We start from the raw sequence: 26,797 nt of genomic DNA on the forward strand, positions 1-26,797 counted from the left end.
TTTTTTTTATTTTTATTTAGTTATTTATTTATTTGGTTTCTCGAGACAGGGTTTCTCTGTAGCTTTGGTGCCCGTCCCAGAACTAGCTCTTGTAGACCAGGCTGGCCTCGAGCTCCCAGAGATCCGCCTGCCTCTGCCTCCCGAGTGCTGGGATTAAAGGGAGCCTGACTTTATTGGTTTAATTTGCTGACTGTGCTTTGGACCGTGTGTTTCTGCATTCTGAGACATAGTTCTCCACATGACTCTCTTTAGCGGAAACCTGTGTGCAAGTCATTAGTGTTGCTAGTAACTAGGCCTGGTAGCACCCCACACCCTCTCTACCCCCACCACACCCCCAGGTTTCTGTTAACTCTTAGGACCAAGGGCAAGACAAATCCAGAGTCCTTGGGTTTTGGGAAGGGAAGGATGTCTGGAGGTGGAATATGGTAAGGCTGATCAGTACATGCCCTAGCACAGGTCGGGGAGTTCTGACACCTTCTCCATTCTTTAATCTCACCCCTTTCCTCATGGACCCACACTCACAGAGGCATCTCTGCAAGGCAAAGGACCAAAGGATGCTGGGAGGTTGTCTGGGTTAGCAACTAGAGGATCTCTCCTTGGGTCATGGTAGAGGTTGCTAACCAGCCATCAGGGGGCCTGGTCTACTTTCTCTCTCTCTCTCTCTCTCTCTCTCTCTCTCTCTCTCTCTCTCTCTCTCTCTCTCTGTGTGTGTGTGTGTGTGTGTTCCTTGTGGTTTTAAAACAAATGGAATTAATTGCTAGTTAGCATAAAAATTGAAATATTCAAACAGGCTAGGCTCCCACAAAGCCAGTGCATGCAGTAGGATCAAAACCCAGTGCCATTTTCCTTGGCTTCTCATCAGCCCTCATTGTCTGCCATGTTCAGAGAGTCCGGTTTTATCCCATGCTTTTTTAGTCCCAGTCACTCTGGCCTTGGTGAACTCCCACCTTCCTAGACCTGGATGGAGTGGAGAGGACCTTGGACTTCCCACAGGGCAGGGAACCCTGACTGCTTTTTGGACTGGAGAGGGAGGGGGAGAGAATTGGGGGGAGGGGGAGAGGAGTGGGGGAAAAGGGAGGGAAATGGGAGGCGGGGAGTAGGTGGAAATTTTTTCAATAAAAAAAAAAGAATGTAAAAAAATTGAAATATTTAATCGAAAGCTAAGATTTCTGTCTTGGAACTAGTAAGTAGGTCCAGTGGTAAAGGTGACTGCCAGAAAGCCTGAATTCAGTCCCTCGTGGTGGAAGGAGAGAAGACTCCTTGCAGATTGCCCTCTGACCTTGACATGTGCCTGTCTCCCCCCTCCCCCAAAGTAAGCAAAGTGCAGGAAAGCTTGAAATGATTTCTGTCTTCTAAGGAAAGGATCTCTGAGCACCTGCCGGTCTGGAACCTGAGGTCTGTGTTGTCAGCAGGTGCCTGAAACTAGACAGTGACCCCGTGTACACAGGCACCTTTGCCCCACCTCCCTGGCCCTTGTAGGGACGTGAGTAGGAGAACCCTGGGTTGATGTGTTCATCACACACCCTTCCTTCACCCATTCCCAGTGTGTAGTTAATGATGGATGCCAGGACACATCAGAGCAGGAAGGCCAAGAGGGGCCCAGCCAGCTGTTGGCCCTGCCCACTCTGGAATGGACTCTGTAGACCTTGGCTGGGCTGGCCCTGAGGACTTAGCTCTGGCTTGAGTTTAAGGTTGTGTGTTAACACTGGAGATCCTCTGAGGTCTGTTCTAGAAGCTGAAGACTGCCCAAGGACAGTTATCTTAAGGGTACCGCCACTTTGATGTCTGATACAAACAGCCCTCGTGTGGTCCTCTTGGGTAAGCTTTGGGGTTTGGGACTAGACCAAAGTAAGGAGTCAGTGTGAGTACAGAGAACCATTCCTAAATGAGCAAGTAGACCCTTGTGGCCGCTGAGACACAGAGTGTGGCAATGGGTGGCACCTGAGATATCGCCAGAGCAGCATTTTGCTATTTAGTAACAGCAAAATATTCTCCAGTCTAGGCAAAGCCTGCTGGCATGAACTGCTGGCATGATTTTGCCACAGAATGGAATTGCTGGAGCCCTAGCTGGCTAGCACTGGCTGCTGGTTTGGGATGAAGCATCTTCCTGTCTTTGTTCAAAGCCAGCGTGGGATAGGGGGAGGGGCAGGTTGCAGACAGAAAATTCTTCTAATTTAACCCTAAATCCCTCCCTTCAGCTGTGACTTAAGCTCACTTCCTCACTGAGCATGCCCCGGAAATGAAAAGTAGCTTGTCGGGGTCCCATTTGTCTGCTCCTCTGCCTCCTTACACTTCCTAAAACTGCAGCATTGACATTTGAGTCTGTCTGCTTCCTAGATAAAGCTCCTGGGACAGACAGCCACCAAAGCTGTACCAGTGTTCTCTCTGGAGAAATGTATAGAAAATGATCTTTAAAAGGCCGTGTGCTCCTATTTATTGGACACTCAAGAAGAGCCTGGACCTGGCAGTTCAGGCCTGTAGCCCCAGCTACTTGGGAGGCTGAGGCAGGAGAGTGAGATCAAGGTCTGCCTGAGCTATAGAATGAGCTCAATGGAAGCTTAGAAAGAACCTGCCTGGAAATAAAATGTTATATATATAATAACTATATATAAAATAATTATAGTTATATATATGAATCATATATATGGTTATATATAAATACTTTATATTTATGTGCACACGTGTGTGCTGAAAATATAACTCAATGGCAGAGTACTTGCTTAGAAGTGCAAGTCCTAGATTTAATCCCTGGTTTCATAATTAAATGCATATTTAAATATAAACAAATAAGGGCCTCTGTGTGGCAGTGCAGCTTCATGCTATCAGAACGGTCATTTCTCACCCAGAGCCTGGAATCCAGTCTGGAAGTCCAGAAACCACTTTCCCCGCGTGGCTTTACTTCATACTGGGAGATTAGAGTCGCTCGCCCTTCAAAAAGACCACCAGAAGTAGGACAGGTTGTTATGTTTCCAGTTTAGGCACAAGTTTACTGTGACCTGAATCCGCATGGTGGTGTGCCCTTGCTGGAAGGACTGACCTGCTGCATCCTGGGTTGGTACCCAGGCATCGATGGAGGAGGTGGTTGTTGCAGGGCTGGCACGGCCCAGGAGGTTGTCTTGTTCACCATTGCATTCTCTTGTCAGCCAGTTCCCCTGATTATCTGTGTTTACTGGGAGGTGCTGCAGATGATGGCATGATGTCAGTTTTAACTGTTAAAGCTGATGGAAATCTAGGAATGAGAGCATGTAACCAGAGCAGAGATTCCATTTCACTGGCCAAGTGTGTGCTGTGAAGGGGAGGTGGTATTTGACCCAATGAGTTTTGAAAAACCTTAATTCCAGACTGATTCTCCAGCTGCCTCTGAGACATGACTTCAGGGTGCCCCCAAAGCCTTTGTGCTCAAAAGTGACTTCTACCGGGGACTCTCTGAGGCCTAGAAAGCTATTTCTATGTTAAGTTTTTGTCACGAGAATGCGAATGTCCCCATGAACTCATAAAGGGTCAGTTCCAGCGTTCTTCCCAGAAAGCAGGGTGGGGTCCTTGGCCAGCTTTGGTTTGAAAAAGGATTATTGTATGAAGAATAAGTTGTAAAGCTGCCATGGCTTAGATGATCCCAGAGGGTCTGTGTTACAGGCAAGCTCTCTAACTCATGGGCATGTTGGGAGGTTGTGGTGTATGAGGTGGGATCTAATGAGAGATTTTAGGTCCTAGAGTTTTGCCCTTGGAGAGGACAGTGGGAACCATCTCTTGCTTCTTAGCCACCATAAGGTAGGCCACTTTGTTATACCACTGATTCTACCACCATGGCTGCGTCACCGCAGATCCAAGGGCTACAGGAATGATCAGTCATAAACAGACACTTCCAAAACCATGGCCAAGAGAAGTCCCTCCTGTTTCTAAATTGACTCTCTCTGATGTTTTCTAAGAGTGACAATAAGTTGATTGGCCTAGAGGCACAGCAGGGAAGAAAAGTGAATGTTTGTAGATGGCTCTTCTCTCTAGATGACAATGATGGCTCTTCTCTCTAGATGAAAATGATGCCCTTCTCTCTAGATGACAATGATGGCTCTTCTCTCTAGATGACAATGATGCTCTTCTCTCTAGATGACAATGATGCTCTTCTCTCTAGATGAAAATGATGCCCTTCTCTCTAGATGACAATGATGGCTCTTCTCTCTAGATGACAATGATGCTCTTCTCTCTAGATGACAATGATGCTCTTCTCTCTAGATGACAATGATGCTCTTCTCTCTAGCTGACAAGGATGGCTCTTCTCTCTAGATTACAAGGATGCTCTTCTCTCTAGCTGACACGGATGCTCTTTTCTCTAGATGACAATGATGCCCTTCTCTTTAGATGACAATGATGCTCTTCTCTCTAGCTGACAAGGATGCTCTTCTCTCTAGATGACAAGGATGCTCTTCTCTCTAGCTGACAAGGATGCTCTTCTCTCTAGATGACAAGGATGCTCTTCTCTCTAGATGACAAGGATGGCTCTTCTCTCTAGCTGACAAGGATGGCTCTTCTCTCTAGATGACAAGGATGCTCTTCTCTCTAGATGACAAGGATGGCTCTTCTCTCTAGATGACAAGGATGCTCTTCTCTCTAGATGACAAGGATGCTCTTCTCTCTAGATGACAAGGATGCTCTTCTCTCTAGATGACAAGGATGGCTCTTCTCTCTAGATGACAAGGATGGCTCTTCTCTCTAAATGGCAATGATGAAGTGTTTTTCTGGATTGGTAGAAGCAAGTATGGCTCATTTCTCAATCCCAGGAAGTCACTGGCATTCTGTCCCTATGGCTCAAAGATAGCTTGCCTGTGATTTCTCCTTTATGGCACTTTAGGGGCTTCATATCTGGAACTGGGAGGGGTCCTTTGTGGATTGTGGTCAATGAATATCATCTAACATCTTGTTTTTTGTCTCCAGACTGAACATCCTTCCACTAACGATTCAAAGGGCACCAAATCCATCCTTTTTGCTCAGGTTGTGAATACTCCCAACATGCTTCCCTCCAGAGCCGTGGGGGCAATGTTCAGAGGGAGAATGTGTGGTCAATGTTACAATCACCTGTGTCGTTCTGTTCAGAGGTTCCATCGGCATCAAAATCACATGCTAACCCATGTGTGTGTCCTCATGAAAATGTTGTCTTCCCCTTCCTCCAGGAGATTCCGAGTGCATTTTTCTTAATGTTTTTAAAATTAAGATCTCCCCTCCCTCTGGTTACTTCTTTTTGTCTGAAAGTGCATCGTGTTATTGAATAATCAGCCATCTTATTACCCGAATTAGCTGAAGCTTTGTTTGTCTGTTGTTGTTGCTCTGTGAATATCTAGCACACGTTGCCACGTTCTCACACTACTGCCCCAGTCAGCAGTGAATGGAGAGATTTTGTTAGGTAAAATGATATATATCAGATAGGCAATTTTGAAAATGAAGAAAATTTTTAGACTTCATCATTGAAGATTCAATAGTGCTTTAAAATTGCTCTATGTGTGTAACCATTTTGTTTGCATTTATGCAAGTGCGCCACGCTCATGTGCAGCCTGTGGAGGCCGTTAGTGGGTGCTGGAGCCTTTGGAGCTGAGACTACAGAGGATGCTGTACCATGGGGGTGCTGGGAACCTACATGTGTCCTCTGCAAGAGCAGCCAGTGCTCACAAGCACCGAGCCACCACTCCATCTTCACAATGGTCCTTCTTAACAATCTTTTTTTTTTTTTCTTCTGGGAAAATGTGGAAAAATTTGAACATGGTGGATATTCTTCCTAACCCTGGTCATCAAACCTTCTTCGAGGTGTTCCAAAGCGTGTCTAACTTAACATACAGGACACCAGGAGCATATAGGGTGAACAACAGCCTCTGGAGAATATAAGAAATTACTCATTTGTTTTGCTTGCCCTGGTGTGTACACATAATCAAGGCAAGCAATGCCGAGTGTTTATTTTCACTTCCTTCCCGTTTGGTTTAAATTTACCACCCACAGTTATCCAAAATACAGAACCCCGTGTGGGACCGACGTGTTTGTTTTGCTGTCAGGCTGTGATGAGGTACAAACATGACTGCACTCAAGTCTTTAGGATCACACAGATCAAATGTCGTTTCCTTCTTATTAACAATATCAGGGAACGTTCAAAAGCGTATCCTCCCAGCCTGCCCTGCTGTAAAGTTGATAGTTGCGCTGTTCGTATAGCTGACCACCCACTGAAGCCAAGGCATGTGAGACTGCTGTCCACTAAAGTGGGCCTGAAGGTCGCATGGGACCCACCCAAAGATGCTACCAGTAGACCCGTGGAGCACTACAACATTGCCTATGGGAAGTCACTGAAAAGTCTTAAGTACGTCAAGGTGAATGCCGAGACAAACTCCTTCCTTATTGAGGACGTGGGTAAGTGACAAGCTCTTCGGAGCTAACTGTGCGTCAACATTCGCAGCTGTGTTCTTGGGATAGCTGTCTGCAAGGCAGAGTGTGGCTGGCCCAGGCGACCCGAGAGTCTTTGGAAACAGGAAGCCAAGTTCTGAGACTCATCATAAGGTTATTCTTTGAGGCTTCACCATGAGGCCTTTGGGTTTCACCCCAGGCTTTTTGCCCACACACTTAACTCAAGCCTTCTTAGCCACAAAACAAAATAGAAAGTTTTAGTGTTGGAATGTGTTCTGGAAAACAGAGTGCTCCTTTATTTTTTGGTCTTGCAGAAGCTTGACTATTAGATGGTTTAATAGTCTAATGTGAACATTTCCCCTTCATCAGCCTTTTAATGATTAAGTACGGCTGACCCTCGAACAACTTGGGTTTGAACTGTGTGGGTCTGCTCAGATGTGGAGTTTCTGGGGGAAGATTTGTGAGAATTGGCAAGAAAGCTTGCTGACGAGCTACAGAGCCTAGCCATGCCATGAAAAGGTTGGCTGTGTCAAAATGCATAAAACATGTAAATATCTCTGCATTTTATCCGCTAATATACTGTAGTATACGACTCTGTTTAAAGTTAGCATTTCTCAAGTATACACGCAAACACTTAGAACCACGTAGAGCACTTGTCCCCACTGGTCTTTACTGTCAACACAGCCTGGAATCATCCAAGAGGAGAACCTCAACTGAGAAGTTGCCAAGCTCATGTTGGCCTGTGGGCATGGCTATGGGAGATTGTCTTGAATAGTAATTGATATAAGAGGACCCAGTCCACTGTGGGCAGCAACATCCTTAGGCAGGTGATCCTGAGTCATGTTCAAAAGCTAAGTAAGCCCCCCCAAAGTGAGTCAGAGACTGAACCAACAAGGAGCTTGTTCCCCGACGTTTCTACATTGAGGGCCTGCTTGAGTTCCTGTCCTGATTTCCCTCAGTGAGGGAGTGTGACCTGGAAGTGTAAGACAGACAAACCCTTTCATCCTCTGGGTTGCTTTGGGTCAGAGTGTATTATCACCACAGCATCCCTTGTCTTTGGGAGATGTCTAAACCAAAGCTGCAGCGTTAAATCATGACTGCAGAACATGAACTCTAGTGACGTCAGCCACCTCTGCCTGGGAGCTGTCCAGCTCCCCAGTAAATCAAGCATCTCAGTTAAAAAAAAAAAAATTACCTTGTCACTGTGATTTGCCTTTCATTCAAATGATACCTAGGATACAGGAACAGATGTCACTTGATTCCTGTGGTCCTCGAGGCATCCAGGCAGCAGCGAGCTCTTAGTAGCTAAGATTTTGGGAAGGTCAAAGTTCTTATATGCAGGTTTTCACCTGCACGGATTTTGGGACCCCTAATACCAGAGTTGCCTAAGGTCTACTGAAGCATGTCCCCATGAAGACACATGAAAGACCAGGCATGTGGACGGCATAACCTTTGCTGAAACCGGAACTTTACTTTCAGTTGATTCTGGAAACCGGGAGCATTTTAAGTCTTGCCTCAGAGTGCACTGTCTAGGGGGTCTGGACTCTGGCTTGGAGATGCCGCCTCTGTACCCTCCTTTCTAAATGCCCACCAGTGTGTTAGATTACAACCTTGAGATTGGGCTTGAGGCATGAGGGTGCCCCGGAGCCAGCTGGAGAGCACCAGGAATCCCTTGTGCCATGGTAGATCGTGGCATAAACTCTAGTCCACCCCTCAGCATCGATGCCCTGGCTGAGTCCCTGGACTTACTTCTTCCCCACCTTCTGCTGGGGATCACTGTGTTCTTTGGGCAACTGAACAGAAAGTATATAAAACAGATATTGTGGTATTCAGCTTCCCTACTGCCTGCTGCCTCCAGCTAAACACACAATCCTCTGAAGCAATGTGGCTCCCACCTCCAGTCCATCAGCGAGGTTAAGTGTAGATGCTATAAGACCAAAGACATGAGCAGGGCCGTATTTGCTTAAATGCTGGATTGTTGTGATTGCTGTGGAGAAGAAAAATACACAACAAAGGGCGGTACTGCCCACTAAACAATGTCTCCCAAGTAAACGATGAGTTAACTGGATGGGAGTCAGAGACATGTGGCCTCCATTGCTGGGAAATTCAGATTGGTCCAGAGCAAAGAAATCCTGGCAAAGCACAGCTCTGTATTCTGTTGGGACCTGGAACAGTTTCCCATTAGCTCGGCATGTGGTGCCAGACCCCAAACACCACCAGCTCCTGCCAGAGAGAGACAAAAGTCATGCTTGAGCATAGCAGGTGTCCCAGATGGTCTTGAACTTCCGGTTTAAGGACTGAAGGAGGTTTTGTTTAAAAGAATGCTACTAACCTTGAGAAATGCCACGACCACTCACGTTTTCAACAGGGCAAACACACGCCTCTCCAACCCTTCCTCTCTCCCTATTCTCACAGACTTCAGTCTCCTTGAGGAACTGCTCCCGGCTTACCTGCCAAAAGACAATCATTCATTTTGAGGAAAATTGGTGTTGTTTAGTTTTGAACACTCTGAATCCGGGTGTGTCCTCTTCATGCTGTGGCCCTTCATGTGTGGATCCCAGAAGCTTCAGGGGATCAGCCAAGGAGACCTCTGCTACTTGCCTTGACCCTGAGGCCAAAGTGAAAAACCAAACCTAATTATTTCAAGATTAGCATTTTCAGAATTCCAGGAAATATTTTTTTTAACTTTTTTTCTTTTTCAGTTGAAGTAGTCAAAAACCACATGCAGACGTAGCCCGGGGAACATTTTACTGTGAAAAAGAAAAATTCCATGGAGCTTTATGTAGAGCAATAAAGATTTTATGAGTTTCAGTGATATTTATTTATTATTTTTTTCTGGACCTTTCCATCTGGAGCATCCCTTTGCAGTGTTAGCAGTCTGTGGCACTGTGCACAGGTACCACATGATCAGAGAGTTCTAATTCCTCTGCTGCATTCATATTAAAAAACTTCCAATCTGGCGTCAGTGGTGCAGGAATCCAGGTTTGTTACACTTGCCTGCACTTTGTACTAAACGTAGCTGATGCTCTTAGGGTCAGCCATGCTTCTGCTGTCTGAGGAGAATACAAGCAACTCTTAGAAAAAACAAAGAGAAAGCTACTGCTGGGCTTGCTGTGTTTGGGCTTTTGTATTTGGTGGTAACTGGTGGAAGTGAGATGGTTAATGCATGAAGCCTGTGCTTCTGGAGGCTTGAGACGGTGCTCTGATGTGAACCGTGTGTTTCAGAGCCGGGGGTGGTGTACTTTGTGCTGGTTACTGCAGAGAACCACAGTGGAGTGAGCCGCCCTGTTTACAGAGCCGAGAGCCCACCCGGTAAGTCTGACCTGGAACGGGAGGCTGTGCTTCACTGACTAGCCTGGGAGAACCCCCTCTCTGTGCATCTTCATGCCAATAAAAACACAGCATGATTGGCCTGGTGAGAAGGTTCTTTGGGTAAAGGCACATGCCACCAAGACTGCTGGCCTGAGTGAGTTCAATCCCTGGAGCCCACAAGGTGCGAAGAAAGATCTGACTTCTGTAAGGTTGTCCCCTGATCCATACATTCACAGTGTGGAACGTACACTCCCAATCCATAAGCAGAACTTAAGAATTAAAATTAGAAAGACTAAGTGACTCCCAGACAATCCACATCACAGGCAAGACCAAAGCTAAAGCATCAGGAGAGAGGGTTTCTCTGTGTGTGAGGTTTTGGTTTTATCCCGTTTTGGGAGTAGTTTTGGTGCAGTTTACAAACATTTTGGCTGATGTTTTTCAACAAGGCTCAATTAGCCCTACGACTAATTGTGTTGTCCCCAAAGCTTAGGTGTAGAGTTGCTTCTGAGAGACAGTTTGACTAGTCACTAAGGACGTTCTGAACTTCTGAGAATCCTGCAGACCTCATTTCTAACTATCCAGTTGCATTTCCCCAATTTAGGAGGTGAATGGATCAAGATTGATGGTTTTCCCATTAAGGGTCCAGGACCATTTAATGAGACCGCCACAGGTACTTCTCGCTCACTTGGCTCATGTCTTCGCTGAAGCCACATCTCCTAAGAGGGCTGTGGCTCTGTCACACACATGCGCTCACAAGCCTTCATCGTGTTCCCATCGCTAAACTAATACACATGCTGGTGGCCCAGACTGCAGCTGGTGTTGTTTGTGGCTTCCTGTTCCTTCCCATCCCCATGTGGGCCGCGTCTGTGTTTACATCTGGAGACCGTCACCCGCTAACAAGCAAATATGGTGGCTGAGATGGTAGAACTGGCCCCGTTAGGAATTTTAAAGCCTTTTATCTGTGAACAGCACAATTGACTGAGACCCTTTAAAACAATGGCTCTCATTGGCCATTGTGTGTCAAGTCTTGCACTTTTCCTGGAAGACTCTGGAATATTTTGGGATATGCCAGATCCCAGTCTTCCATCTCTGCTCCGTGTTTGCGTGTTTGTGTGTTGCCGTGTGGACCTCGATGTTGTCTGGTTATATTGTTTTACTTATTGAGAGAAGAGTAGCTATTTCTTAGGAGCTGTTACTTGAAGACATTTAATTGATGGTTAAAAAAGTAGCCCAAATGCCACAGGGCAAAGAGCTGTGCTTTGTTTCTGTGTAGCCTGTCCTGAGACACGTTGACCTGGAGGTGAGTATATGCTGAGGCTGGTGATCATGATATGTTTCTCAAATCAGTATTTCTGGTGGAGACAGTTGTCAAAGTCTTTCATAGAGGTCATGGGGGTGGAAGAACAGAAGAATGAGCCAAAGAAGCTGATTTTAGGGGGAAGCCACAGGCTCTTCCTCAAGTATGCTGGGCTCAAAGCATTTTGTAGGTGAGTAGAGATGAGGTGCTGAAAGCTGGAAGAGGGACTGGCAGTTAGATACAGTTGGGGAGTCATTCTGCAGAGTGAGAGTTGAATTGCAGAGATTATGGGGGTAGGAGAGGATTGGGGGAGAGAAGGGGACCAAGAATGCACTCTGGCACACACTGGCATTATAGTGCAGGAAGTGTGTTCTAAGAAACATGTAGAACCCGAAATCACAAATAATACCAGGTTTTCTACATTTCATGCTTTCTCTTCTATTTACAACCCCTAAGTTAGGTACACTGAGACTTTAACACTAGCTTTAATAAATAAGAAGGTTCTAACAATGCACGGCTACAGTAACGTGAATGTGACTGCGCTCTCCTATCACTCCTAGAGTAACCTACTATACTGAATTTACTCTTCTCAGGGCAGGACTATGACCTGATCAATATGGTTAGATAAAGTAACACAAGATAGGCATTGTGATACTAAAAGGAGGATACCATGTATCAGGAGATGTTACTAGAACAGAAGTACCCAGGTAATTGCAAGAGACAATTTGACAACTCAGAAAGTTCCTAGGTAATCATCAAGAGGGCAGCATGCACGCAATGGACACCCTGGACGAAGGCATCATTTGTATCTTGGGCAGGAGGGAGTGGGACAATGGAAGTGTTCATTACACTTTACAGAACAACGAGCATTTACCTTCTGAATTGTTTATTCCTCGAAGTTTCCACTTAATTTTTTTGGAGGATATAGTTGCCTACAGATAATTGAATCTGAGAAAGTTCAGCTTTGCAGGGAGGGGGCTACTGCACATGAGAGATAAAGGGCAACATAGGAAAGGATGTTTATTTCAGACACGTTTACTCCTGAAAACGCACATGCAATCAAGTAGACACACATATTTTACTGGCTGGTGTACATGTCTTGTATTTGAATCTCCTATTTGTATTTTAAGTGTTTATTTTATACTTTTGATCTGACATTAGTTTTAGAACTAGGAATGCTCTTGCTTTTTTCATACATAATCACTTTCTCCGGCCACCTTTAATGGAAGCGTATGAGTGTGTATGGATGTGTCGATGAGTACATGTCTTCACATGTATGATGTGGCCTCCCAAGTGTTACAGATTCAGGCTCTGGAATCAAAGAAACTCATGCTCTAACTTATTGTTGGTTTTATGCACCATGACGATATTCAGCTTCTTTCTGTAGGAGCTTTGGGCTCTGTGACTGGCAAAGCTGTTAGAATACACGATCTCCATTTGCCATTCATAATGAATAAAAGATACTAGAAGAGGTTCCTTGCTCAACTTGCAGCATATAATGTAGGCCATTCCTCAAAACACTAACAAAATCACCTATGGTATCCAGGGAGCACAGACTCAGAAAACGCTACATTTCATTGTCAATGAAGATAGTGACATTGTAGGAAACTGTCCACGAGTGATTATTATGCCATCTATAGCTTTTGATTTTGAGACTTAAAAAAAAATAGCCATTCCTTGTTTATGGCAATGGTTAAATGGATAACAATTCGATCAAACAAAAGGGGCGTTAGAATGGTGCAGGTCTGCATACGCAGGCAAGGATTTTAAACCAGAGATAGATAATGTAACCTCAGCTTTGGCACTCGGCGATGGCCTGGCAGGAGTTGTCTGGTGCTTCAGCCGACAGTGTCTGGTATTTCACCAGGTGCTCTGCTTTGAAATCAAGGAGAATTCATCCTTCATTCTGCTGAAAACAAGGATTTCAGTTCAAATTCCAGAAGGCCTCCTGGATCTTAGGCTGTCTTAGATCTATCAGATCCAAATAGTCTTTACCTGAAAATAGAACTTCGGTTGTTAATCGATTCCTTCAGTGCCTGTGGTTTTGCCAGCATCGGACCCAGAGGTCTCTAGCCCGAGGGACAAGATGGACAAGGAGGGCTCATTGGCATGGAATGTACACACTAATGGGAAATAAAACCAAGAAGCAGCTAAGTGAACCACAATGCATCAGCCCAGTGTTGGCTGGGGCTGCCACCTATGGAGGCGATAGGGCTTGCACAACCAAATGTGTTTCCGATGGTTCTGCAGAGGCCTGAGAGCAAAGTGTGAGCAGGCTTGAACCCGGATAATTCTCTGTTTATAGATGGCCTCCTCCTCTTTCTGTCTTTATCCCGACCTCCCTCTGTCTTACACCAGAGACGGCAAGCGTCTGTGGGCCTGCACCCTTCTTTCTGGAAGAACACCAGTTTGGTTGGATGAAGGCATACCCTGATAGCCTCATTTAAACTTGGTTATCTCTTTAAGGACCCTATACCCCAATATAGCCCTATCTTGAGGTTTTGGGTTTAAGACATCAATATATGAATTTCTAGAGGACACAATAAAATAATGACAAGTTATTAAAAAATAAACTGAAATCTTGAATAAGCAGATGGGGAAGTCTGGTGATAAGATGGTTTCATCAAGCTGAGATGGAGAAGTATCATGAGGAGGAGGAGGAGGAAGAAGAATGTTCTAGAGACTCCTGGAGGTTGGGCAGGACAAGTGACTCTGAGTCTGGTCGCTCACCCAGGTTTGGGCTCAGAAACAGTAGACTAAGCGAAAACACAGTTCCTGGCCAGTAACCTCGGCTTCTTCCCACCAATCTGAACATTTCCTCTGTTTTTTGTGCTGAACTCACCTTCTGGGATGTCACCTGCCTCCCCTGCTTCTCATCCCTTGGGAGCAATGCCACAAGTGGTTTGTTTTCTATAACACTGCTTTCTTATTTATTCCAGAATTCTTCCCTGCTGTCTTAACTTTTCCAGCAGCTGGCTCCAGAGTAGCCAGGTCACATAGAGGCAGACCCCTGGGGTCAGAACTGTGCCAGGTCCCAACTTTGATAGTGAGCAGCCCACGGATCAGCTGGGCCAGTTACTCTTCATCTGCCAAGATTTCAAACTGGAAACCATGTTACATCCTATTTAAATTTAGTACAGAATATGCTCGTATTTATTTTAGTAATCGTTAAGGCTTTCTACAAATCCAATCCTCTGTGATTTTCCCTCAAGTTGTGGAGCTGAATGGGATCCAGAGCTGAGACAAAGTCTGAGTTTTTGCTTCATGATATCTTTGCATTCTATTTCAGTTATGAAGGCTATCACAGGTCTTCTGTGACCCAGCAGCTCTAACTGTGACTTACCTGGTTTGGTTGTGCTAAGACTGATGGGTGAATATGTCCTGCCAACTCTGAAGTTGTGAATATGTTCTGCCCTGGTGGGTGCGAGCCTGGATTGCTCTCTCGCTCTGCCCTGGTGGGTGGGAGACAGGTTGCTCTTGGCAGTTGTGACTTCCTGATTTTGAGATAAAAGATCTACAGAATTTATTAGAAAAATTTAGAGGGCTTTTGTAAGCCTAACACACACAGCGCAGAGAAAAAAACTTAATTTAATTGCAAACGAACTCTGCCCATACGGAATGTTTTCCTGATGCACACAATCCTATCACATCAGCTTTAAGACTGGCTCCAGGATGATCTGGGAAAGAGTTGGCAGCATACAGAATCCAGAACACTAAAGGAAAGAAAGTTCCAGAGTGCTTGAAAATCAAAGCCTTGAGAGAGAAGAGGCTGTGTTTGGAGGGGTGGGTGCTCTCTTTACTTTGTGACTTTCACCCACGCTCCTGTTATCCTGGGAATAACCTCTGGCCAAACTCTCTCCTTTCTTTTCTCCGAAAGGAGATATTGCATTTGATTTGCTTAGAGTCAGCTGGCTGGGCACAGTGTGCCCACTCCTCGGGGAGCCTGTCTAGACTCAGACTCTAGCTTCATACTGGTGAGTAGTAGACGCGGGGTGGCTAGTGGGAGTGTGGCTAGTGGGAGTGTGACTAGTGGGAGTGTGGCTAGTGGGAGTGTGACTAGTGGGAGTGTGGCTAGTGGGAGTGTGACTAGTGGGAGTGTGACTAGTGGGAGTGTGGCTAGTGGGAGTGTGACTAGTGGGAGTGTGACTAGTGGGAGTGTGACTAGTGGGAGTGTGACTAGTGGGAGTGTGGCTAGTGGGAGTGTGACTAGTGGGAGTGTGACTAGTGGGAGTGTGACTAGTGGGAGTGTGACTAGTGGGAGTGTGGCTAGTGGGAGTGTGGCTAGTGGGAGTGTGGCTAGTGGGAGTGTGACTAGTGGGAGTGTGACTAGTGGGAGTGTGACTAGTGGGAGTGTGACTAGTGGGAGTGTGACTAGTGGGAGTGTGGCTAGTGGGAGTGTGACTAGTGGGAGTGTGACTAGTGGGAGTGTGGCTAGTGGGAGTGTGGCTAGTGGGAGTGTGACTAGTGGGAGTGTGACTAGTGGGAGTGTGACTAGTGGGAGTGTGACTAGTGGGAGTGTGGCTAGTGGGAGTGTGGCTAGTGGGAGTGTGACTAGTGGGAGTGTGACTAGTGGGAGTGTGACTAGTGGGAGTGTGACTAGTGGGAGTGTGACTAGTGGGAGTGTGGCTAGTGGGAGTGTGACTAGTGGGAGTGTGTATGGAGTGAGCCATGAGTTTAAACAGGTAGAGCACTCAGGATTAGAATGGGGGAATTCACATCCCTGGCGACACTACACGGTCCTGTGACTTTATCTCTTTGTCCCTGCGTATGAATGTCTTCCCTCCTGACCCCGAGGCACTATGTGGACAACCAGGCTGCAGATGGGAGAGGTTGTTGCTGACTTTAAAGTTCTATCTAACATAGCTCGTCGTGTTGGGTTATCAGTTGTTCTTTGGGCCTGGCCACATTCCAGGGCCCCTGTAGGAGGATTGGCAATGCTGGTGGCAGGAGCTGCTCAGTACATTAGGACAGCTGCTATCTCTGCCACAGGGTTATGTGGTTAATGTTTGATAGGCAGTAGGACACATTGGAGCTCCAGGATGCACGCCACAGCCAACAAACTTGTGTGGTCTTGACGAAGCTCCTTGCTCTGGGAACTCCATTCTCTCCCCTTTGTTGATCCCATCACTACAGAATTCAAGGGTCTTTGCTCATCACTGCTCGACATTCTGCTGATGAGTGCAGGGTTTTCCGAGTGAGAGTCTATTCAGAGATGAAACCAGCAACTACCCTAAAGGACAGACTAGTCCAGGGGACACCAGGTCCCCCTTAAGTCGTTGACTGGAGAGGACTCAGGGATAAAAAACAAGTGCAGGCTGGGAGTGTCGGACCTACGCAGCAGAAAGTGCCTCTCCTGGGCTTACTGGATCATCCTGTTGAATTACAAAAAGTTTAACCTTTTGTATATTGGGGAAAACTTCTGTTACAACTTATATGCCATTCTCAGATGCCTTTAAGGAGGGGTATCCAGTGGCTCGATAAGCTACTCCAGGCACCCACAAAGGCGTGGTCCTTTGCTTACGTGAATAACATTGGAGACGGTCATTTCAGAGTAGCTGCCAGACATGGCTGCCCATGTGTGTGGATGAAGCTGACGCTAACCATGGCATGAGTTTTTGGATGGCATCTGAGCTTGGAGTTTCTAGTCTAATAGAATTAGTGTGAATGGGGGCTGTAGTTAATACAGATGACAAAGAAAGGAGGGTTGGAAACAATTGTCTTATACGATCAGAGAGATGCTTTTTTGCTTAGCAGCATCCACAAATGAGGGCCTGAAGGCTAAAAATGGGCAAACATTGTGGTCACCTGATCCACAAACCCTGGTTCCTCAACACATCAGTTCTTAATGCAGATACAAAACTCCCCAGGACACACTACTCTGAGAAAGTTAACAATGGGAACATTTCACGTCAGTTCAAGATTTACGGAAGCTGATTTGTTAATAAGAAAGCCAGAGACCCTGGGGATAGCCGCAATCGTGGGGCATAGCCAAGATTTGTCATGGGGCGGGGCTTACATGGGGATAGGACTAGAGACTCCAGTGAAATCAGTTAGTCTAGTTTGTTAAAGCAAGGAAAATCGTCTTTTCAACACGGCAGGGCAAAAGCCTCCTGGAGGCCAGTTACAAACAGCAGCTAATTAAGGACTCGCCGCTATATTTTAATATCTTCCGTTAGCTCTCACCGATGAGTATATAGCCTGTCTGGCTGTAAGGGGGTGAAAGAAAGCAGATGAAAAAGGACATCACAAAGCCTCCAAGGTCTGTGGCCGGCAGCCCCGCCACATGGAATGCTTTCATTTTAACTTCAGGAGACCTCTTAGCAAGAAACAGAAGCCCGTGAACTTAACAGAACAGGTCACCCAAAATGAGTGCGTTAAGCTCAGCAATTAATTGATAGATTCGGTGTGTGCAGAGATTTCACATACATGATATGAACTCCATGTGGTGCATCATTTAATTGTTTCTATGTCATGTCTTTTTTAAGAAAAGGAAGTGCCCAACAAGCCTGTGCGCATGCGTGTCCGAGCCTCAGATGACAGGCTGTCTGTTGCATGGAAGGCGCCACGCCTGTCTGGAGCCAAGAGTCCACGCAGATCTCGGGGTTTCCTTCTGGGCTATGGGGAAAGTGGCCGGAAGATGAATTATGTCCCACTGACCAGAGATGAGCGATCACATGAAATCAAAAAGCTCGGTGAGTTTGAAATTCCAATGCTTCCATCTCCAGTATTTAGAAACACGTTCAAGACAGGGCGCTGTCTTAGTTCTCCCAGCTATGATGATTATCCAAGGTGTTAGTTACTTTTCTGCTTGCTGTGACAAGATGCTCCACTAAGGAAACTTTAGGCAGGAAGGGGTTACTTTGGCTCACAGTTGAGGGGATGGAACCCAACACAGAGGAGAAGGCATGGTGGCGGGAGTGTGTAGCTGGGACTTCTCGAATCATGGCAGAACAAGAAACAGAGAGAACAGGAAGTAGGAACCAGCTACAAAACCTACAAGACTCGCCTCTGGTGACACACTTTTGCCAGCAAGCCTCACCCTGTGAAGGTTCTGTGACCTTCTGAGACAGTGTCATCAACTTGGGGCCAAGTGTTGAAACTCATAAACCCATGGGGACATTTCTCATTCAAACCACATCTCTTTGTCCCATCCTGTCTCGGACCCCGGCATATTAACCTTAATCAGTGGAAGGACCTCTCTTCTTCTAAGTTATTTCGACACACAGATGCCTTGAGCCAGGCCTCTTTGCTAGAGGTGATATGTGTGGAGAGGGAAAATATGATCTTGTTATCATCACGTTGCTCTTTGCAGCTTTTTCTTCAACTCCCGAGACCCTGTACCCTGAGTCCCATTGAGAGTGAGCACTAGGACAACTGAGTAGACCTGCCAGGCAGGCTTCACTCCTTTCTTTTGGGCAATAGTAGCCTTAGCTGTGAAGTGCTGGTGGGCACATTTGCGGGCAGCAGGAGATACTGTGTGGTCCGTCTTAATAGGTCATTACCTTTATTAGCAAACTAGAGGGGGACACCATGCTCTGAGAAGATGTTGTAGCCCCCAAGACTGCTGCAAAATGGAGGAAGTGCCAATGACCCTGTCACTCTTGACCCTGCCCCCTTATCTAATATCTGGGCTCCTTTATATACCCTCCCCCGGAAAAGCCAGGCTACAGAGACTCAAGGGTCAGGGTGGCCCTGGCAGCACACTGTCTTGTCTAGAACTCTGGTTGGAAAGCCTTTTGGCTTATGCTTTTCTGCTTGCTCTTTTACCAGTAAATAAGAATTGTGGTCCTCATGGTTCAAACCTCTTTTATTTCTAAGCGGTCAAGACTCAAGCAAGGGAGAGGCTATGGCTTCCTGGGCCCACTCAGAAGATTCTAGAAAATCATCTGGTCTCTTCACTCAAGGGTAGTCAGGTGTCTCTTGGGCCCTTGCAAACAGAGAAGGAGGAGGCTTGCATCATTCAGAGGTGTGGAGGCCGGAGGTGGAGAGTGGCATTGTTGGGAACAGAGGCTATGGTGGGAAGGAGCAAACAAGGCTCCCACTGGCCTGTGGCATCTAAGCGTAGCACAGGAAAGGAAGTACGGTGCCTCTTGTTCGGCACCTCTGTCGTAAAGAGTAAGTTCTTCTGCAAGATAGGTGAGGAGCATGCAGACTATAGGAAGTGGGAGTAGAGTCATGGCATGCAGGAGAGAGACTTGCAGCCAGGCCGTGATGCACAGTGCTTTGAGTTCAGGGAAGAGCCCTGGGTCAGAGTAGCTTCCTGGAGACAGAGTTCTGGGAAGGAAGCCTACAGCTTGCACTGCTGGTTTTCTCTGAGATTTCATCTGCTAAGGGCGTAAGTACAGACCATTAGGGAGCCTAGGCAGACACTCTGACAGTTCCCTGGACCCCCAGGCCTGGCTCCCTGGACCATGCTGTAGTGTGAGCGGCTCAGATTTGAACTGGTGAAGACCCTGGGCAGTGGCTCTGCTCCTCTTCCTGAAGCATCCCAGAAGTCTCTGCTTCATCAGACGCTATATTCAGCTGCCTGCTGCACACTCCAGGAAAGTGTCTATCAAGTTCCTTGATTGGGTGCTTCCAGCAGGAGACGACGGTGTGGTATTCCAAGAGACAGCGGTATGGTGTTATTTGTATCCACATGGTTCCCACAAGGAGGCACAAGCCCTTCTGAGCCACACGGAACCTCTGAGCTATCTCAAAGCCCAGCCAAAAGACACAAGCCAGCCCTCTCCTCCAGTGCCACAAGAAATGTAGCGAGAGCCGAGGAAGCAGAAGGAAGAATCCAGGCTGGGTGTGCTCCATGAAGAGCAGATGTGGAAAAGGAGACTTGGTGGTGTGAAACCATAGAAGAATCTGGGATCACTCCAGTCCCTCGCTCTTGAGCTGTCCCTTTGCCCATGGATGGTTTCATTCTGCATGTTGTTCAGCTCTGGCTTCATGATACAGACCAAAGTCTACCCAGTCATCCAGCTCAAGAGGAGACACTCTTTGCAGCTCCAATACTGTGGGGGAGTTCTGTTCACATGGAACACTTCCGTGAATGCTCAGAGGACCCTCGCTCATATCAGACACTAAAACGCAATTTGGCATTGTCCTGTCCTTCACGGTTGCCCTGTTGGCTTTTCTTCTCTTCAATACTACAGCTCTGCTCACCTGAAGATGATATGAACTTGTTCTTTTGCTGCCTAAACTTGAACAAGTTTGGACCTAAGGTGTATGTGACCTCTAAGCCCAGTGTGTAATCACACAGGGTAGGCCCTTCCCAGCTTCTTCTACAATATGTTAGCTCTTGAGTTGTCTTCTCGTGGACAGATTGGGCTTCTCATTGTGGGTTTGTGTGGGGAGAAGGGCCTCATACAACCAGGGCAGAGTGGGGTGAGGGTGAAGGGAATTCTCTGGGGTATGCTGTGCCCTGGGAAACCCGTCTTTGTGAGGTCTTCTGCACTGTTCACCACAGAGATGCCACCATCCACGGGGCATTGCAGGAAGTGGACACACACTGAGGAACCGTAGAGACTGGCTTGAAGTCACATTGGCAATGCATCTCACCCCTAGACAATCACCAAACACACTTTATTGGTGGTCTTCTGTATTTGGGAAATCCCTGGGAGATGTAGCGAGGCCAAAGCGATAGTCAAAGTAGGTCCCACACAGAAGAGGATGGGTTAAGCCCTGCGGGTGGAGCAGCCTCAGGACGACAGAAAGGAGAGGAGATGATGAGATTAGGCCCTAGGCAGGAGTGGTAACTGATAGAAGACAAGCAAGTCTAGAGACCTTTAGGAAGATGCAGACTGGAGACCCTTGGGAAGTGAAATGTGGTACTCTGTTCTCATACATCAGAGGCTGAGAAATGAGCCAGCCAAGGATTGCATTGATGGGGAGTATATGGGATGCTCTGGGTCATTGGGTGGTGATGCTGCTGTCAGTTTGGAGGTTGTATTTCCACCCAGTATTTAATAACCAAGGCATAGAGAGAAGTGTACATTTAGTGTTGGATGCTTTCTGTTCTATCTCTGTGACAGCTGCTTAGGGTCCGCTCCTTCCTCAGCAGAAATTAGTAAGAGCCTGGGTCTCAAAGTTGGGTAGAACCGGTTGGAAGACCCAACTCCTCTGTGACTTTGGCAGTTGCCTTACCTCTCTGAGTCTGACTTTCCTGTGAAATAAAGATCGTGATAAGGCACAGTGGGCATGAAGACTGGCATGTGAAATGCTTAGCATAGTTGGGGCAGGGGAGGGGAAGCTCTTAGGGCAGAGAGGGTCCTGGGGAATGAGGGCACTGTCCCATGTCCTGCTCTTTGGTCCACAGCCTCTGAGTCGGTGTATGTGGTCTCCCTGCAGTCCACCAACTCCCAGGGGCAGAGTCAGCCTGTCTATAGGGCTGCCCTCACGAAACGGAAGAATTCAGGTATGTTCCCAGGGATGCAGTTGGTGAAGCCATGGTCTGGGGTGACTGCTGTGTTCCACATGTGCTGGCTGTGATGGGGTGATGGGTGTTCCCCATGGTGCTAACTGTGATGGGGTGATGGGGTTGGTGACTTTCAAGGGAACTGAAGGAAACTATAGGGTAGAGTGTCAGAGGTACGAACACGTTTCTTTCATGCGTAGAGACAGGAGAAGTCTTTGGATGAAGACTGTTTCACTGTGGATTGCAGATAGCTTAGCAGTACAGTTGTTTTGCAGTGCTAGAGGGAGTGAGGCATCGTGCCATGGAAAGACACAACCTTGTCCATCTGTAATTGTCCCCAGTGAGACACTGAACCCAGCAGGAGAAAGCAGAGGTGTGCTGGAGCAGCATGGAGGCGCACACACCACCGTAGCTCACTTTATGTAGATGCAATGGCATTGAGAGTAGTGTGAAAATACATAATTGTGGGTTCACTAATATCTCAATCACTGTGCACTTATTGACGTATCTTTTTCTCACACCCATTGGTGGTTATTTGTTATATCACTCATAATATTAGCCAATCACACACCTTTTCTGGCCATGAACCTCAGTTAAGGGGCTCTAGCTCCTTTTTGCTGCTGCGATAAACACCATGACCGGAAGCAGCTTAGGAGAGGAAAGGGTTAATGTCCTATTACCCTTTCGGGTGACAGTCATCCCTTGAGGGAAGTCAAGGTGAACACCTAAGCCAGGACTGAAGCAGAAGCCCTGCTGTGCTTCTGGCCCACCTGCTGGCTCAAGCCCAGGCCCACCTCCCTGGGATGGGCCCTAGTTGGTCTTCCCACACCAGTCATCAATCAAGATAATCTCTTATAGACATGGCCCCAGGCCAATCTCATCAGGGCAGTTCTTCAGCTTAGGCTCTCTCTTCCTGACTAGCTGGTGTCAGGTTGCCAAAAGCTAAACAGGATAGGAGGAAACCCCAGCAGGGTCCCAGTGTGAAATGGAACTTGCTCTGGTTTTCCACGCTGCATAGGGATGTCCCACCTAGATCCTGGTTCATTTGTATCATTCGAAGATTACTACATAGAGCTTGGGCGGCTTTTCTAACAGTCTGTTCCAACTTTCCTCACTTAGGTCAAATATGTATTCTTTTGAAATTAAATGACCCATATACAGAAAACCAAAACATAAGAGAGTTAGAAAGCAAAGCTGAGGACACCTTGTGGGTCTTAGTTACAGACTGGAGTAAGATGGTGAACTTTGTGACTACATTTTTGATGACAAAAATAAATGGCAGCAAGAAACTGACAAACTTACCTCTATCTTATATCTGAATATAACATTTAATCTGCCTTGCAACCACGTACTCCAAAGTGTGAAGAACATTGATTCCCATGAAATTCATAATCATTGTTTAAAGCAGAATCTTTACTTCACATCCCCATCTCTAAAGACTAGCAATGTGAACTCCCACCCCCACATAGCCTCATGAAGGTTTTAGTATTCTAAGAAATTTGCAGCATGTAATGAGCAAACGCAGAGTTTCTTGCAGCGTTTTCTAAGAAGGGGTAGCAGCTCCTTTGCACTCCTCTGATGCTGCTTGGCTCGGTTAGCTTTTACAGTGAACTCCTTACTTCCTAGAGAATGGTTAAGAAAAGTGGAGATCTCCCTCATCTTAGCTGGTGTTTCTATTGTTGTGGAGAGACACCTTGACCACGGCGACTTGTATGAAGGAAAACATTCAGCTGGGGTGGTGGATGAGAGTTCAGAGGTTCAACCCACTATCATCATGGTGTGACGTGGTGCTGGAGAAGCACTGAGAGGCCTACTTCTTGCAGGCAACCGGAAGCAGACTCAGTGTCACACCGAGGGAAGCTTGAGCAAAAGAGACCTCAAAGCCCTCCCCACAGTGACACACTTCCTCCACTGAGGTCACACTCACTTCAACAAAGCTACACCTCCTAATAGTGCCACTTCCTTCGGGGGCAAAGTTTCTTTCCACCTCTCTCCCCCAATACAGACAGAGTGATCTCTTATCTTTCTGCTTATCTCGTTTGACCTGAATTAAGAACAAGCAACTAAAAGTTAGGCATGGCATGGCCTGAGGAAGTCAGTAGAGAACCTATGGTAAGAGGAGCCGTTTTGTGTGCCCACTGTCATTCCAGAGGACAGGGAGCTGGATGTACCTGAAGATATCAGTGTCCGGGTCATGTCATCTCAGTCCGTACTCGTAGCCTGGGTGGACCCTCTTGTGGAGAAACAGAAGAGAGTTGTCGCATCAAGGTACATACGCTTATTTCTTATCCTTATGTATGAGGAACACAGCTTCTCTGGACTTCATTCAGTAATTTTCTTTTTTAGCTTTGTAAAGATTTATTTATTTTACTTCTTGTGCATCAGTGTTTTGCTTGCATGTATGCATGTGGACTCGTGTACCATGTGCACGATTGGTGTCTACAGAGGTAGAAGAGGGCATCGGATATCCTGCAACTGGGGTTATAGATAGTTGTGAGCCGCCATGCAGGTGCTGGGAACCAAACCTGGATCCTATGGAAGAGCCCAGTGCTTTTAACCACTGACCCATCTCTCTATCCTGATTTCATTTTCTTGCCTGTGTGGGTGCCAACCCCTCTTTTGCTACTGAATGTTCCAGGACTCTGTGGCAAGCTGTTTCCTGCAAATCAAATAGGACCTGGGAGTGTAATTCATGGAACAGGAATTCACATTTCTCGGGCTCCATTTTGTCTGTGTGGAAATTTCCTATGCTTGTTGTTCCCTGGCCTCAGTTTCCCTCTGTGCTGAGTTCACGGTGAGAGGAGTCTTCTTGAAGAGTCAAGGCAGGATGGATTTTTATGTAGAGTGGTAGATGCTTGTTGAATGGTGCACACGTGGCTTCTCTGTAGACATTCGCTGATCTCTGAAGTATGTCATGTCCTGCTTGCTGTGTGTAACAAAGAGCACCTTTTCTTAGTTCATGATGTTGTGCTGGTCTGTCTTTTATACCCATCTGTAGTAGCCACAGACAAAACAACTTTATCAAGTTAGAATCATCTTTATATGAGTTTCATGGTTTTCCAAACTGCAGAGAAATTCCGCTAATATGAGTAAAAAAAATTTTCTATGTTTTAAGACTTGATAGTTTGTACAACCAAGAAAAAGCCAAAGATTTGTAGCCTGATTACTATGTACTGAGTTTTGGACCTGTCTACAGCAGGAAAGTGGGACATACTTTGAAATATAAGAAATACAATGCTCAGATTATGAATGTGTATACACTATGATCCCTAGTAGGTACAGGATAGGCTTGACTGTCTGCTGGCAGAATGACCCCTGTTGAGGTGCTCAGAGCAGTCACTGTGCTTCTCTGTCAGTATACTCTCCCCCAACAGGAAGCATTCATAATTACCCTTGGGCTTTGGTTTCCAACGCCTTGTTGAAAACCAGAGGAAACTAGAACTCTCCTCAGAAGGAATGCTTTATCCATTGCTGTGCTGTGTCTTCAGCTGATGCCTTCTCCTGCCATCTACACATAACTGATAACACTTGTATGCACACACATGTACCTGTGCATGCAGAAGCCAGAGGTCAACCTCGGTTGCTGTTCCTCAGGTATCTTCTGTCTTTTTTATTTATGATCCTGATAGAGACTCTCTCACTGGCCTGAAGTTTGCCAAGTAGGCTAGGCTGGCTGGCCAGCAAGTCCTGGGGTGACCCTGTCTGGTATTATAAGCATGTACCCCCATGCCTGGTTTTTTTCCTACATGGTTTTTGTGAATCAGATTCTGGTCCTTACACTTGCCTTGCAAACACTTTACCAACTGAACTCTCTTGATCCCTGAACAGAACATTTTTAATGCCTCAAAGGCTTTCTAATGAGAAGTCATGAAGGAAAGCTTGATTAAAAGACGTCCAGGCTTTAGAGTTTGCTGCCCTGAGAGTGTTGTAGATGTATGCTGTCTTTGTTTCTGAGAATCAGTACATTGGGTGTTTCTCCCTCTGCAGATCATACTGGGCCTCTCTAAGCCACTCTGTCCTGCTCCATTTCACAGCAGTCAGTCTATTCAAGGCCACTTGTTCCCTGTTCTGAGCCTGTAGAACATGCCCAAATGAGCATGAAATGAGGGTTTTTATGTGCGCATTCATGTGTGTGTGTTCTTGGGACTGTCACATTCTTCAATCCATGTGCACACACACCACTGCTGGCCTCCCTTTACCCCTTCCTTTTGTCTTTTCTGTTTGGTCTTTGGAACACTGGGACATTTTCAGTCTTGGACAGCAATACACTCTATATTTCTTGGCCTGTTTTACACTTCTTTCCAGGGACCCTGTCTGCAGATTCTGAGAGCCAATGATACAGTCAAAGCTTAGATTTTTCTCCTCACATCTCCCCCCTCACCTTCCAAAAGTCACCAGGGAGAAACAAGCAGCAAGGAATCTGGAATTTAGCTTCAAAGACTCTGGCCCCCACGAGGATTGTTGATTGTGTTTTTTCATAGACAGTACACCGTGCGCTACCGTGAGAAGGGGGAGTCGGCCAGGTGGGATTACAAGCAAGTGTCTAACAGGCGTGTACTGGTGGACAACCTGATCCCAGACACGGTGTATGAATTCGCAGTCCGGATTTCACAAGGTGAACGAGACGGCAAGTGGAGCGCCTCCATCTTCCAGAGAACGCCGGAATCTGGTTTGTGTCTGAAATGGCCTTGGGCTTTCTACTGGGGACCACTGAGAAGTCAGGGTGACACAGGGTAGCGCCGGCCATGTTTAAAGTCTCACTAACTAAAATCTTACTAGTAGAGTTTGTATTAGAGTTAGAGTTTGGGTTCAGAACTATTAAATTAAAAGGGAAAGAGATAAATGGAAGAGGTTAAGGAGTGGTTTGTGTTGGGCCTATGCTTTGTACTGTGGTAGCCCGTTTTTGCCAAAATGTTCTTCTGCCATGTCAAACCTACTGAGTTCCAGGGTGTAGCATACACAAGTTGCTGTTGTGGCCACGGATGTCCCTGGGTGGCCTAGCTTTTGATATATGTTCTTCCTGAGGTTGGGGTTATATTTGAATTTAGGGAACTTCTTTTCTGTAGCCAATATTACTCAATAACAGCCAGAACTACACCTTTAAAAGTGGTAGGAGGCTGGATATGGCAGCATGACTATTATACCAGCACTTGGGACACAGAAGCGGTGGATCTATGTGAACCCAAGGCTAGCCTGGTCTACTTATCGAGTTCCAGACCAGCGAGGGTAACATAGTGAGTCCCTGTCAGAAAGACAAAAGTTGCACCGAAAGGATGTTAGAGATTTTGCAGTTCTGATTCTGTGATATTGAGCCAGAAGATAAAATTGGAATTTCTAAAAGCCTATTTCTAAACTCGCTGCATGAGTTGGAGGAAGTGACATTAAGTCACTTTCCAGAAAGCTAG

The 26,797-nt window shown here is 46.5% G+C and overlaps 1 protein-coding gene across 1 annotated transcript in view; it reads left to right on the forward strand.

The window, feature by feature from the left end:
- Fndc1 (fibronectin type III domain containing 1) overlaps positions 1–26,797 on the forward strand; it is a 134,842-nt gene that overhangs the window by 66,629 nt on the left and 41,416 nt on the right. The window contains exons 4-7 of the mRNA XM_041679991.1: positions 17,473–17,679; positions 21,294–21,392; positions 23,543–23,660; positions 25,874–26,061. Coding sequence (XP_041535925.1) covers positions 17,473–17,679; positions 21,294–21,392; positions 23,543–23,660; positions 25,874–26,061 — 612 coding nt within the window. The remainder of the gene's footprint in view (positions 1–17,472; positions 17,680–21,293; positions 21,393–23,542; positions 23,661–25,873; positions 26,062–26,797) is intronic.

Source organism: Microtus oregoni, unplaced genomic scaffold, assembly GCF_018167655.1.
Source record: "Microtus oregoni isolate MIOR12 unplaced genomic scaffold, Mior012 000033F_ref0000390, whole genome shotgun sequence".
In the NCBI taxonomy this organism is placed as follows: Eukaryota; Metazoa; Chordata; class Mammalia; order Rodentia; family Cricetidae; genus Microtus; species Microtus oregoni.